Below are 13,048 nucleotides of genomic sequence, written 5' to 3'. Positions count from 1 at the left end.
TTTGTATTTAACACTGATGCTTTGCTCACTTTTTACTTGCATTCCTCTAAACATAAAATTCAACTTTTCCAAAACACCTTAAACCAAAGCCTACCCTAGTTGCCATTGGTAACAATTTACCAGGTAGTTGCACCATTTGAATGCCTGTACATGAGTTTAAACACTTTCAGCAAAAAGGGCTGTTTGGCTTGTGCATGTAAATGTGCAGCTGCCTTTGAAGGACAAGTACCCTTGAACAGTTTTGAGTCTGATGGTGTCATCACTTAATGTTTTGAATTTCTTAAACCCTTGTGCTTGCAAGGTGTACGGTTATTTCAGAGCGGTGCACAACTTTTGACGTAGGTCTTGAGTTTGAGTTGGGTTTTTGCGCCTCAGTCCATCGAGACCACCAATTCCTTAGTTCTGAGGGCCCATTTAGTTGTGACTCTGCTATCTGATTTGCAGATACTAAGATGTAAGGCAGTTTGGGTTCCACTCTGCTGACCACAGTCTTCTGCTTACTGTCTCCCTTTGGGTCATCAGCCATGGAGTTCACTCTTGTTGCTTCTGAGCCTTCTAGCTCAAGTGATTTGGCCATCTTCACGAGGGCCTCATCATGTGGCTCTGGCATTTGTTGGCATTGGGAAATTCTCAGGTTTGTGAGGTCCATTCGCTGCAGCTTGTGTTTATATTCTTCTAACTTAGTTTTGCACTCTGCAGCTTTCTCCTTCTGCTCTTGGAACTGCCTCTGCAAGTCTTTCTCGTAGCCCTCTTCCGCCTTTAGTTCATTGCGCCAGAACTCGAGTTGTTCCTCATCTTCCAAAACCTCTGCAATTGACAGCTTTTCTGTAAGTTGTGCTTCAAGCTGGCCAATCTGCTCATTAACCGAAGTGGTTTTGAGCTTGAGCTCTCTCAGACTAGCCTGTTGTTGGATGATCAACCTTCCCAGTTCTGCCGCCTCGTCCCTCCCCGTTTTAAAGGACTTGTCTTGTGGCTGAGTTACTCCTTGCTCCAGAGTGTCGAAGCCTTGATCCTTTTTTAGACTTTTATGTTTTTCACCCTCTTTTATTCCAAATATCTCATTCTCGTTATCCTCTCTTCTGTGTTTTCCAAGGCAACTGATTATGCCCTGGTTTTCTGTTTTGTTTTTCTCTTTCTTGTCTCTTCCCTGTCGTTCCCCAGAGTCTGGAGGAATTTTGCCCCGTTTAACCACCGCTTTATCCCTTGGGCCATCTCCTTTATCGTCCTCCTTGCTTTTCCCCTTATCATGTCCTAATTGCTGCTTCCCGCCCCTTCCCAGATTCTCTAGCCAACCCCATGCTTCCTCCATTAGCGTCAGCGATTTCCTTTTTGGTCTCTTCACTTCTTCGGGGGGTGCCTCAGAGTGGAGCCGTAGACGGGACAGTGGTGGCAGGCTCTGCCGATATAGGCTGGTTACACCGCTGCCTCTCCTCACCCTCCCCCCGCCCTCGGCCCGTCTCAACTGAGCCCGTGGCTTGTTTGTCCAGTCCCCTAGAGAGGGCCCCAAATGCTGCAGGGTGAGCTGGACCTCCCTGGCTTGTTGACCGTACTTCTCCAGGGACTCCAGCAGTCGCTCATCAGGAGTCACATTGCGCTCGTACTCTTTGAACTTCTCCCTCAAAGTGTAGCGTCCAGTGCGCCCTGTGTTAGAAGACATATTGCTAATTCATGTAGATTGGATTGATATTGCACAAGTCAATAAACCCATTACTGTGTTTTGGTGTGATCTGGTGGCATTGTACAAGCATCCAGCAAACCTTTTTCATGTGTTGGGTACATCTGAGATGAGGCAGGAATACATATTTAAAGAGTTTGATTTTTTTTTTAGGATGTTAAGACCTGAAACATCTGAGGACCCCATGTAACATTACTGAAGATTATATAAGATTTGCATAATTCGATTTTGGTTGATCATCATCATCATGATCATTATTATCATTATACCAACATTTCTAACAATCTTAACCAATTAATAGCATTAATCATTTAACTAGGAGGTCTAAATGATTAGACACGACAGATCAGGTGTGTATGTGACTCTGCTGAGCTGGAAAGTTCATACAAACAATTTATAGCTAGTGTGTAACATTAATGCTACCCAGCCGGTGAAATTCTGGTCAACAAGTTTATGACATTTATTTTGTATATTATTTATAATTTCATATTTACATTTACATTTATGGCATTTGGCTGACGCTCTTATCCAGAGCGACTTACAATTTGATCGTTTTACACAGGTGAAGGTGGTGTTAGGAGTCTTGCCCAAGGACCCTTATTAGTATAGTGTAGGGTGCTTACCCAGGCGGGGCACTGAACCCCAGTCTACAGCATAGAAGGCTATTACCCAACAAGATGTTACCCACTACACTAACCAACCACAATGATATTTAATTATATCATAATATCATATTTATTTGGGGGCGGGGCAGGGGGGGGTATATTCATATATCAGAATCATATTTATTCCCCTTTATGTTGATTTTTGTACAATTTAATATGATCTCATAATACATATTTCAGTGCAATGCAGTATATTTAAGTGTTGGCTCTGTCACAAGGAGATTGAAAGTGTAATTGTCTGCTTTCTCTGGGTGGGTTAGGATAACCCTCCCTCTTTCCCCATCACTCCGCATGATGCTGCGTGTTAACATAATTTACAGTTAACAGCCTAATAACAACGACCTAATGCAGACCTCACTGCAGTAACCAGCGAGATAATGATGATGTGGTCGCTGGTTATTTTTCAATGACAAAAAAAATCCACTGACCCCAAAAAATCTCATCAATGTGAGGATCCAGATGAAATTTCAGTTACTAACTATACCATAGGGGTTCAATGAATTTCAATGTTTGCCATCACTGTAAAGCAAAATAAGAGCAGTTCTTGTCCTCCAACAAGTGCTTATTTCTTAAAGAAGCTGCCATTCACTTACCCAGAGCTTGGGCTAAAGCAATGACCACTTCTTGACACGTGGTCCTTTCTGTGACTCCACAAACGATGCGTTGGACTCCTTCGACAGACACCTTGATCTCCATTCTAGATTTAAAAAGAAAAGTACATTCCATCTTTTTTGCTTTCCATTAGACCACTTTGAAAGTCTTGGGAGTGTCACTTGTGTAGCTTGTCCTATACTTCATAAAGAAGCACACCATCTGAAAATGTATATACTGTACAAGAATATATATTTTAAAAATGTGAAATGTTTTTCTGTTCACCTTAAATAAAACAGGAATAATGATCACATACATATGCGTGGAAGTTGGCACTGTAGACTGTAGCTTATTCACGCACAATTTACTTCTTATTATACTTATTATATATATAATTGAAATATAAGTATGAACATGTACCTGTAGGTTTGGTGAGGATCACCGGGTCTGACGCAGTGTGTCTTACAGCTCAGCACTAAAATCCTGTTGTTCAGTTTGGGGCAGCAGCAGTGAGTAAAGTGTGCGACTGTACATGTGAACACGTAACACTGACTCCTCTGGTCATCCACCACTGCACGGAGAGTGTACAAACCCTTCCTTCCAGTAAACACCGAGATCAAGACTGATAAGAGCAAGTGGGGCAGAATTGGTCTATTTTTGTGCATGTCTTTCTTTTTTCCCTTTTGGGAGGTTTAATCATTCCCATTCTCAGTGTGAGCTCATCAAAGTACACATTTTATTTTTTTATTTTTTTAGAACAAAAACAGTTGCTTTTGAATTTATCCCAAAAGTTACAGCCTCCGTTTGATTTTCATTACGCTATAAGCTTGGTAGGACTTCTCTAAGTTTGAGAGACCTTCCTCCTTTGCCCACTCTTATTGCTTGTCTGTCCTTTTTTGAAAGCTCAGTCAATCACATTCCTTTTTCTTTCCCCCTGTCCATACATTTCCCTCCACAAAGTTCAGGTCATATTTCACTGCCTCCCTGTTTCTGTAGTTTACAAGTTAGAACCACAAAACCTGGTGTACTTAGCTAGGCTGTCCTAATGTATGTATATACCTCTTTAATCGGTTCTTTTTCCATTCCATACCTCCATCCTCCAGTACAAATCTTTGGTTTTGAGACTACTTGAATTTTCAAAGTAGTGCCATCAAATTTGTTATTCAGATTTTACTGTTGACCTTTTCTTTCATTCTTCCATGATGCTTCTTCAATTCCAGGCTAGAGCCATCAAATATGGTATAAAGATTCAGAGGCTTGCCAAAGTATATAACTGCATTTGATGCTTATAGCATTCATCTAGCTCGGCGTTTCTCAACCCTGGTCCTAGAGGCCCAGCGTCCTGCACATTTTAGTGCTTTCCCTGCCTTAAAACGGCCAGCTAACTCAATAATGGGCTGTTAATGACTGATTAGTTGGGTCAAGTGTGCTGGGAGTACAGGGCAGTGGGTCTCCGGGACAGGGCCAGGGTCGGGAAATGCTTATCTAGCTCATCTTCATTCTTCTTTTGGTGATATTCTCAACACTGGTCCTGACGGCTCGTTGCCCTGCGCATTTCAATGTATTACCTGCTTTAAAGAGGAATTCTACCATTCTTTTCTCCAAAAATTCTTCTTCTTTTGGCTGCTCCCTTTAGGGGTCGCCACAGCGGATCATCTGCCTCCATCTTGCCCTATCCACTGCCTCCTCTACTTTCACACCAACCATCTCCATGTCCACCTTCACTACATCCATAAACCTTCTCTGAGGTCTACCTCTTCTCCTTCTACCCGGCAGCTCCATCTCCAACATTCTTTGCCCAATATATCCACTATTCCTCCTCAACACATGTCCAAACCATCTCAACCTGGCCTCTCTGGCTTTATCTCCAAACTGCTCCACCTTCACTGTCCCTCTGATCTGCTCATTTCTAATCTTGTCCATCCTGGTCACTCCCAACGAAAATCTCAGCATCTTCATCTCCGCCACCTCCAGCTCAGCCTCCTGTCTTTTAGACAGAGCCACAGTCTCCAAACCAAACATCATAGCAGGACGCACTGCTGTCTTGTAGACCTTCCCTTTCACTCTTGCTGCTATCCTTCTGTCACACATCAGCCCTGACACCCGTCTCCACCCACTCCATCCTGCCTGCACCCTCTTCCTCACCTCTTTTTTGCACTGTCCATTGCTCTGGATGGTTGACCCAAGATATTTGAAGTCATCCACATTTACGACCTCTACTCTCTACTTTTCTCCAAAAATTCAGTATTGTTAAAAGGTTGAGATGTAAACAAAGTCATTCAGTATGGTTTGGTGTGAAATGCTTTGTTCTAGAGAAACCTGTCAGAATTGTTTAAATACGAACCAGACAAATGAAGAGTACAACGACTCTAAAAGCTGAAAAAGTGGTGGACTTCTCCTTTAGCACACCCACTTTACCTCAATAATAGGCTGATTAGTTGGATCAGGTGTGTTGGGAGCAGGGAAAACAGTGAAAAGTACAGGGCAGTGGGCCTCCAGGGCTAGGGCAGTGAAAGCCTGATAACCCTGATATATAGAGCCCGGATTCATCTCAAAGCAGGAATTCTCAGTTAGCCAAATAAAGGGGAATTCCACTGATGCATAATCCAGTGGTTAAGATATAAACAAAGCCATTCGGAGTGGTCTGGTGTGAAGTGATTCATTTTCAGAGAAACGTACCGGCTAAGATTTTCTTCACAGTGGGGGTGACAGGAACCATGAGTTCTGGGGTCAACAGTGCACATAGCCATTTTATTGACTGCCCAAATCACTAGTGAACCTACACGAGTTTTTAATGTAACATTTATGATAGTACAATAATGGCTTATCGGGAAAAAAATACGTTCAGGGACTACGTTGTCATAGAACACCCTTTATGTATCCATGCATCATGCATAGATTAAAATAAATGGATTAAAACACATTTTAGATCAAAACTTGACCCTAAAACAATGTCGTGTTACTTGCTGTGAGGGGATTTTCAGAGGCATTGATCTCCTCGGATGTCCGGTTCCTATGAACAACCCTCACTCCAAGTTTGCACCAAGCCTGTCTGAATGATTTTGTTGACATGTTAACCATTTACTTTACATAAATTCTGAAAAAAATTGGTGGATTTTCCTTGTAAGCCCAAAGATGAGAGCTGTCCAATGGGAATGTTCTTCAGCCCTTTTCCTATTGGACAGGTTTGAGCGTGTGCGGAAGCCCCCCGATGACATCCTGTACAAACGAAAATGATGCGTGGCTTAGTAAGGCGTGGGAACGGAGACCGTGGCTTGCTAAGTCGTGGCCACGCATTAGGATCTCGTTCCCACACGTTACTAAGACGTGGCCACGCATTATTTTTTGTTTATACAGGACGTCACCGGCGGGTTTCTGGCTTACTCCACCACCTCGGCGTCGTGTTCTTCCTGCAGGAATAACAGCCTCTTGACTTGACTTGACTTGACTCGACTCCACAAGCTCTGCAGCTTTAGAGCTCTAAAAATTAATTATAGTTCACTGACCGGCGATTCGCCCCCGTCGTTCGCGTACAGTCGCTGAAATGTGTCTTTTTTTTCAGATAAACGCGTAAAAACCCATATAACCCACGTGTTCGTCACTACAATAAGATAGCGCGCTTTCTTGCATCTCGCGAGAGTTGCTGGTAACGTCCGCTCTTCCTGCGCGCTCCCGTAGGCTAAGGGCAGAGTGGCTAACAGCGTCCAGGCGGTCATGAAGATTGTCAGCTGGAATATAAACGGCATAAGAGCTTTTAAAAATGGCATCAAGAAGGCGCTCGACTCTTTCGACGCCGATATAATCTGCGTTCAGGAAACAAAAGTCACCCGTAAGTGGTCTCTCTTTAGTGAGGAGGTCCTGAAGCCGCAGACCGTTAACGCTCGCTAACTGACCGCTGCTGGACTTTGTGAGCCTAGACCTTGTTAATAAGCTGAATGTCTCCCTCTCCGTTAGGCGACCTGCTGGACGAGAGGACTGCGGTTGTAGACGGCTACAACTCCTACTTCAGTTTCAGTCGAGGACGCAGTGGCTACTCGGGTCGGTTGAGGGGGTTGACCACACGTAATGGTTCTTCGGGGGGTTCAATTCAGCTTTATTGTCATTATACAATACAGGGTAGTACAGTATAACGAAACACTATGATGCATCCAACACACCTGTAACACCTGCCTATGCACATCTTGTCTACGGTCGACACCTGAACCTACTGACCACGCACACTTTGTCCTTTACTGTCTTTAGTCTTTGCACTATTTACTGGAAAAGTCGCCCCATAGTGTGTCGTTATTGAATTGAATTGATGTGCGTAGGCAGGTGTTACAGGTGCACTGGACGTATAGACAGTTAGTGCATAGTCAGATATTCATGTGTATCAGGTATATAGACAGAAATGTGCTGGTGAACTGCAGTGCAGTAAATGCAGAAGCACTAGTGGTGTAAACAGTGGTCTGTATATAAAGTGTACAGAGTAGCAGCGTAATGTTCAGGTAACATCTTAAATAAACAGCAACAGTATAAATATATTAATATTCTAGAAATAAGGCTTAGCCAGAGATGAAGTGCACAGCATGCAGTCCTCTGAGCTGGTGGAGCTCAGTGTGTAGTGTGCTGGGTGGTCGGTAGTGAACTGGTGGAGCTCAGTGTGTAGTGTGCTGGGTGGTCGGTAGTGAACTGGTGGAGCTCAGTGTGTAGAGTGCTGGGTGGTCAGTAGTGAGCTGGTGGAGCTCAGTGTGTAGTGTGCTGGGTGGTCAGTAGTGAGCTGGTGGAGCTCAGCGTGTAGTGTGCTGGGTGGTCGGTAGTGAGCTGGTGGAGCTTAGTGTGCTGGGTGGTCAGTAGTGAGCTGGTGGAGCTCAGCGTGTAGTGTGCTGGGTGGTCGGTAGTGAGCTGGTGGAGCTCAGTGTGTAGTGTGCTGGGTGGTCGGTAGTGAACTGGTGGAGCTCAGTGTGTAGTGTGCTGGGTGGTCGGTAGTGAACTGGTGGAGCTCAGTGTGTAGTGTGCTGGGTGGTCGGTAGTGAGCTGGTGGAGCTTAGTGTGCTGGGTGGTCAGTAGTGAGCTGGTGGAGCTCAGCGTGTAGTGTGCTGGGTGGTCGGTAGCGAACTGGTGGAGCTCGGCGTGTAGTGTGCTGGGTGGTCGGTAGTGAGCCGGTGGAGCTCGGCGTGTAGTGTGCTGGGTGGTCGGTAGTGAACCGGTGGAGCTCGGCGTGTAGTGTGCTGGGTGGTCGGTAGTGAGCCGGTGGAGCTCGCCGTGTAGAGTGCTGGGTGGTCGGTAGGGAGCCGGTGGAGCTCGGCGTGTAGAGTGCTGGGTGGTCGGTAGGGAGCCGGTGGAGCTCGGCGTGTAGAGTGCTGGGTGGTCGGTAGTGAGCCGGTGGAGCTCGGCGTGTAGAGTGCTGGGTGGTCGGTAGGGAGCCGGTGGAGCTCGGCGTGTAGAGTGCTGGGTGGTCGGTAGGGAGCCGGTGGAGCTCGGCGTGTAGAGTGCTGGGTGGTCGGTAGGGAGCCGGTGGAGCTCGGCGTGTAGAGTGCTGGGTGGTCGGTAGGGAGCCGGTGGAGCTCGGCGTGTAGAGTGCTGGGTGGTCAGGCTGGTCAGTAACAGACTGTAGTGTTGTTGTTAAGCTCAGGTCGATGCTGCCGGTGTGACCAGTTTGAGGCAGTAGTTCTGTTAAAATCCATTTTCATGGTAGGTGCAGTGGTTTTTTCAAATGGATGGAAATGTGTTTTACATGATTCTGTGTAGAACCTTTTTGAAAGTGGTTCTGTATGGCACCAAAAGGGTTCTGTTCTGACAAGCTTGACAGTGTACCAGTAACAGAACCCTTTTTGATGCTGAACAGAGCCATATGCAACACATTCTCCATTACCATTTCATCACGCAAAGAACCATTTAAGCATAGGAAAGGGTTCTTTCTTGCTTTTTGAATTGGGCGCAATGCAGGGCAGTCAGTCAGAATGTAGGTCATTTACACATAGGTTACCGGTCCTAAAGGCACAACAGTATAAACGCAAGGTCGGAATAAAACGCAGGAATGTGTGTATAAACGCATGACTTAATGAATGCTTTGTTGTCTATTTTAGGCTGTGCCCCCATTTGTTTATCATGTAAGGTAGATTTGGGTGTTTTGGGACCCTTTAAGAAGTTGATTCTTTCTAAATGAGTAAATAAATAAATATTTTGCTAAACATAATATTTTATCTGATCAGAATATTTATGGCAGGTCTTTCTAATAGCAGACAAAAGATTGCCAAAAAATCTAAGTATTCCTGACTTTTTAAAAAATGTATTATTGTTTTATTAGTGCAGTAATGGCATTCGTTCAGATTAAGTTAATTTTGGTACACCCATCAGATTTATTGTGTATGTGATGGGGGGGGAATATGGGGTATGAATTCTGTGGAGTGTCCAGCTGTCTGGTATTACCAGATTGGAATTATTTGATTCATGAGTTTTATTTTCCTTTATTTCTCTTCACTTTGCAATGCTAAATGCACAGGGGTTGCAACCTTCTGTAAAGACACTGCTACGCCATTTGCCGCTGAAGAAGGACTGACGGGTCTTCTCGCTAACCTCGGAGATGCTGTTGGTTGCTATGGTGACCACTGTGCGTTCTCCGCCGAGGAGTTGCAGTCTCTAGACAGTGAAGGAAGGGCTGTCATAACTCAGCACAAATTTATGTAAGCTTTCAGGGTAAACGGTATATGCTCTCAAGAATAGTTATCACTTAAGGTCATTTACTGCCGTTCCAGCTGAAGTGCAGTGGATATCTGCGGACTGCCACAAGTCTAAAATTTGTTTGCGTGTTGATGTGTTTCCTGCAGGAGAGGAGAAGGATCGGAGACCCTGACTGTCATTAATGTGTATTGCCCACGTGCAGATCCAGAAAAGCCAGAGAGGAAGCTCTTCAAGCTGCAGTTCTACAAGCTCCTCCAGAGCAGAGCTGAGACCATTGAGGGGCTTGGGAGGTGAGCAAGACATCCACTTAGTAGTGTTAAAGTGAGAGCGCTTCACTGGCCTTCACTAGGACTTGATGCACATTTGGTCTCCAACAGAGCATATACTTATTCAACTTGCAAACAATTATAAAAAAAAATCTTTACATTCACATATGCGCAGTGTCTTCACATTTTAGTTCTCTAGAAGTAACTATCGGTTACATCACTAACACCATAAACATCCATCCATCCATCCATCCATCCTTCCATTATCTTCCGCTTCTCCGGGGTTCGGGTCGCGGGGGCAGCATCCTAAGCAATGAGGCCCGGACCTCCCTTTCCCCAGCCACTTCCACTATAAACATCTTATTTTACAAGTTGGCAAATTAATAAATAGAACTGTAAATGATTCATATGTGATACAAACATCTGAGTTTGTAGAAAATACAACCCACTAGAAACTTGCTTTCTTATGGTAACTTTGTTGCTATTCAGATGCATGATTTTCATTACAGAGGGAAATAAATGTATTATAGACGTCTCCTGCTAAATGAATCTAAATAGAGCTCGTTCTGGCTTTGCTTTCTGTAGATTTGCATTGTTTAATTGTTTTCTTTGTATCCAGTCATGTGATCGTTTTGGGGGATATCAACACATCTCACCGGCCCATAGACCACTGTGACCCCGATGACGTGGTAAGTGTCCATGAGTACTTCACACCGTATAGCTGTAGTTGTCCTGCGTTCAGGGGAATTCATAGCATTTGAAAATGATCATGGACACAGGTCCATACTATACTAAGGACAAAATGTAAAAACGTAGTCAATAACTTAGTCAATCTCGATTTGTCTGAACGTTTGGAATTGTTTCTTTGTCATTGAAATTATTGTTCTTTTATCTTTCTGAATGTTTGTTTATTCTGTTTATTGTCACCCAGGATAATTTTGACGACAATCCAGGTAGAAAGTGGCTGGACACATTTCTGTTTGGATCAGCAGAAAATGGAAATGAAGGAGAGGTGGAAGATTCTGAGAGCTCTCCAAAATGTATGGCCGGTGGAAAGTTTGTGGACACCTTCCGACATTTCCATCCAACCCGTGCAAATGCCTTCACATGCTGGTCTATGCGTACAGGCGCCAGGCAGACCAACTATGGCACGCGCATTGACTACATCTTTGGCAGTCGTTCACTGGTGGAGAAAAGCTTCCTGAGTGCCGATATAATGCCTGAGGTGGAGGGTTCTGATCACTGCCCCGTGTGGGCACAGCTAAGCTGTACCCTCATGCCCAGTCCCAAGTGTCCATCTCTGTGCACCCGCTACATGCCTGAGTTTGCCGGAAGGCAGCAGAAGCTTTCACGCTTTTTTGTTCAAGTTTCTGAGCAGCAAAACTTTTCCAGAAACACTGCAGAAAGTCTACCTGGATCTCAGGAGGCTGAGGAGATTCGTGAGAACGTCAGTCCTACAGCAGTAAGGATGAGTGTGGGGCAGAAAAGACCTTCCGATGGACCTCCGGATGCATCTGCCTTTAAGGGGAAACGAAGCAAACAAGTTAAAACTGCAAATAAACCTCAGGGTAGTCTGTTGGCCTTCTTTAAACTTAAACCGAGCTCTGAAATACTTTCCAGTCAGAGCTTGATGCCAAGTGCAAAGCCAGCTAACAGCAGCAGCCCAAACAGTGAAGAGATCCACAAGAACCCTGAGATCCACAAACCTAAACCAAACGATGTCACAGACCACAGTGTAACCCGCACCATGCTTACCGACTGCCTCACAGAGGTCAGAGAGGAAGCTGAGGAGACGAGGCTAAATACTGAAGGACAAGGTTGTCAGGATGAGATCCAGATCAAAGCCACAAGCCATCAAGAGACAAAGGACTCTAAGAAAGGAAAGTGTCCTGACTTTTGGAAAGCAGTTTTGCGTGGACCACCCCAGCCGCCCCTGTGTAAGGAACACAACGAGCCCTGTGTGCTGCGAACTGTGAAAAAAGCAGGGCCTAATTTGGGCCGGCAGTTTTTTGTATGTGCCCGCCCTCAAGGCCATGCATCCAATCCAGAGGCTAGATGTAATTTCTTTGCCTGGGTAGAGAAGGGCAAGTAGAAACCCAGGTCTGTGTACAAACGGTAGATAAATCATCCAGTGGTGCTACTACTGTGTTGAATTTATGTGTATGTATGTTTTTTCAATTGTTTTTACTGTAGAAATTAAAGACGGTTATATCCACTCTTCTGATAATACCCAACAACTGTGGTAATGCGGCACGGTTGTCTGAGACGCAGTACATAGATGTGGGGAAAATGGCGATATTTATTGTTATTGCGATAAATTATTAGGGATGCTGATGCTCGATTTACCGGTCGATCTACGTTCCCACCCTCACCTATGGTCATGAGCTTTGGGTAATGACCGAAAGAATAAGATCGCGAATACAAGCGGCCGAAACGAGTTTCCTCCGCAGGGTGTCTGGACTCTCCCTTAGAGATAGGGTGAGAGGTTCGGTCATCCGGGAGGGACTCGGAGTAGAGCCGCTGCTTCTCCACGTCGAGAGGAGCCAGCTGAGGTGGTTCGGGCATCTGGTTAGGATGCCTCCTGGACGCCTCCCTCGTGAGGTGTCACAGGCAAGTCCACCCAGGAGGAGACCCCGGGGAAGACCCAGGACACGCTGGCGTGACTATATCGCCCAGCTGGCCTGGGAGCGCCTCGGAATCCCCCCCAGGGAGCTAGTGGAAGTGGCTGGGGAAAGGGAGGTCTGGACCTCATTGCTTAAGATGCTGCCCCTGCGACCCGAACCCCGGAGAAGAGGGAGGATGGATGGATGGATGTTGATACGTAAACATATATAAAATGTAGGAATATTGACTAAATCATTCTAGATTAGCATTGCAGGCAAAAGTAATATTTCTAGAGGTTTACAAATGTAGTAAAAGTAATGAAATGCAGGCATTTTAGCACAGTGCCCCAGCATTTCCTAAACATACAGCTCTTGCAGATCAGAATACGTATGTAATATGTTTAAAACATATATTTTAAAAAAATGGTTAAATCTTGTGGCCAGTACAAATATGTGTATCACAGTTATCATCAGTACTCTTATTGCAGAGAGAAGCACGATTAGGCCTGTTGAATTACATTTAGTGTGGCGCAGTATGTGAAACAAATAATCATTTTATTCCTAGATTTAATAGTATTTGTAGAG

At 45.0% G+C, this 13,048-nt stretch overlaps 2 protein-coding genes across 2 annotated transcripts; one reads left to right on the top strand and one right to left on the bottom strand.

Annotated features, from left to right (window-relative positions):
* Window positions 1-19: 19 nt before the first annotated feature.
* On the bottom strand, window positions 20-3,637 carry rassf11 (Ras association domain family member 11). Its single transcript, XM_017714763.2, has 3 exons — window positions 3,352-3,637; window positions 2,934-3,037; window positions 20-1,641 (listed from the first exon to the last, which is right to left on the bottom strand). Exons 1-3 carry the CDS (start codon window positions 3,594-3,596, stop codon window positions 281-283), a joined length of 1,710 nt encoding a protein of 569 aa, XP_017570252.1. The 5' UTR covers window positions 3,597-3,637; the 3' UTR covers window positions 20-280.
* Window positions 3,638-6,218: 2,581 nt separating this feature from the next.
* Window positions 6,219-12,076, top strand: apex2 (APEX nuclease (apurinic/apyrimidinic endonuclease) 2). The gene is made up of 6 exons (XM_017714764.2): window positions 6,219-6,760; window positions 6,886-6,969; window positions 9,416-9,596; window positions 9,741-9,884; window positions 10,480-10,549; window positions 10,792-12,076. The coding sequence occupies exons 1-6, from the start codon at window positions 6,646-6,648 to the stop codon at window positions 11,950-11,952; spliced, it is 1,755 nt and encodes a 584-aa protein (XP_017570253.1). The 5' UTR covers window positions 6,219-6,645; the 3' UTR covers window positions 11,953-12,076.
* Window positions 12,077-13,048: the final 972 nt, after the last annotated feature.

The sequence above is a fragment of the Pygocentrus nattereri genome, chromosome 28, assembly GCF_015220715.1.
Source record: "Pygocentrus nattereri isolate fPygNat1 chromosome 28, fPygNat1.pri, whole genome shotgun sequence".
In the NCBI taxonomy this organism is placed as follows: Eukaryota; Metazoa; Chordata; class Actinopteri; order Characiformes; family Serrasalmidae; genus Pygocentrus; species Pygocentrus nattereri.
Note: the sequence above shows the minus strand (reverse complement) of the source record. Positions and strands in the feature narration are given on the sequence as shown.